Source organism: Hyperoodon ampullatus (genome assembly GCF_949752795.1).
Source record: "Hyperoodon ampullatus genome assembly, chromosome: 19".
NCBI classification, from domain to species: Eukaryota; Metazoa; Chordata; class Mammalia; order Artiodactyla; family Ziphiidae; genus Hyperoodon; species Hyperoodon ampullatus.
This window is the reverse complement of record NC_136932.1, coordinates 7,582,804-7,584,407: the sequence shown is the minus strand read 5'-3', so window position 1 is coordinate 7,584,407 and position 1,604 is coordinate 7,582,804. Positions and strand designations below refer to the sequence as shown.

The following is a 1,604-nucleotide window of genomic DNA, read 5'->3' as shown; positions in this document are numbered from 1 at the left end:
CTCCAAGAAACTCTCCTTCACCCCCAAACACATCTAATCAAAGAGCCAGAGAAGAAAACCAGGAAACAGGGTCGAGGTAGAGTCAGTTTACATTTAAGCCTCCACAGTCCTGCAGCCTTCACTTCTCCAGAAGTGAGGATGAGGGAGAGATGTGAGAAGACATCCCACCTCCCATCGTCCACCCCAGTGCTGCCCCAAAACAGGACCCCCGGTGTGCTCCGTGGTCCTTCATCGAGGTGAACAGGTCCTTGCACCCTGGGGCTAAGTGAGGGGCCACAGGCTGAACCTGGCTGTCCAAGCGTGTAGACCCCTACTGGTGAGGAGGGGGCAGCCTCAGGTCACCGTCTCTTCTTGCCTGTCCGGGCAGCCTTCTTTCTCTTGAGGATCATCTCATACAGGCGCTCCAGGCCTGGCTGCAGGCCCAGCCCGTCCACAGCACTGCAGCCCTGCACGTGGGTGAGTGGGGCAGCGGCCAGCTCGCGGACTGCCAGCCTCTTCTCCACCTCGGCTGCGCTCAGTGCCCCGGGCTGATCCTGCTTATTGGCCAGCACCAGGACAGGCACACCCTGGTTGTCCGAGGCCCGGCTTATTCGGTGTAGCTCCACCTTGGCCTCCTCCAGCCGCTCAGCCTCAGCAGCATCCACCACAAACACCAGCCCGTCTGTCCGGCGTGTGTAGGAGCGCCACAGTGGTCGAAGCTTCTCCTGCCCCCCCACATCCCACACTTGGAAGGTGATGCCACGGGACCCCCCCAGGGGCACCCGGATCTTCTCGGTGTTGAAGCCTTTGGTGGGGACACTCTGGACAAACTCTTTGAACTTGAGGCGGTAAAGAAGGGAGGTCTTTCCAGCCGAGTCCAGCCCGATGACCACAACGTGCAGGGCCTGGAAGTGAGGCAGGAAGGAGGCGGTGGGCGCCATCTCTGTCAAGTGGTTCCCCATGATGAACTCTGGCTGAGGTGCAGGTCCTGGGGCTCACAGTAGAGGCAGGGAGGAGGCCTTGAAACTGCAGGCTCTGGAGACCACAGCTGGGCTATCTGAACAGGGAAAGGTCATGGGAGAAAAGAGGAGGAGATGTTTAATAATCAACATGAAATTTGCAACTTCTTGATCATTTCCTAAATCAGCTGCTCATTTTTTTAATTCCTTTTTTTTTTTTCTTAAAGCAGCTGCAGGTATAACAGAGGCTCTCCCCCCTCCCTGGGGGCCCTGACAAGGGCGATGAGACCTAGAGAAACCCCCAGGTCCCGGGACACTGAGGTTGGGGGGCTCGATCGCCGGACAGTCAGCTTCCGCGCTTATGGCGAGGTAGCAGGCATCGCGACCCATTCCCCAGGAGAGAATTCTCGGGGGAACGTGCAGCTGGGGGGCACAGGGCCCAAATTAAGAATCAGGGTGCGGGCGCTGAGACCGGAGAGTGAGGCCCACTCCCACCCGTCTTCCACATCCCTAGGCGGTTGACACAGCCCTCCTTACACAGAGACCCCCTCCCCACTGCCCCGCGACACCCCACTGCCCGCCTTCCTGCGATCGCCGACTCCAGCTCCCCCGGCCCCGCACCCGGATCGCCTCGGCTCGGCCTGAACAGCCCCTTTACCTTCCGAC

General features: G+C 59.7%; 1 protein-coding gene across 1 annotated transcript; it reads right to left on the bottom strand.

Annotated features, from left to right (window-relative positions):
- Positions 1-338: 338 nt before the first annotated feature.
- ARL4D (ARF like GTPase 4D) lies at positions 339-941 on the bottom strand (the record flags this gene model as incomplete). Its single annotated transcript, XM_079726134.1, has 1 exon — positions 339-941. One exon carries the CDS (start codon positions 939-941, stop codon positions 339-341), a length of 603 nt encoding a protein of 200 aa, XP_079582260.1.
- Positions 942-1,604: the final 663 nt, after the last annotated feature.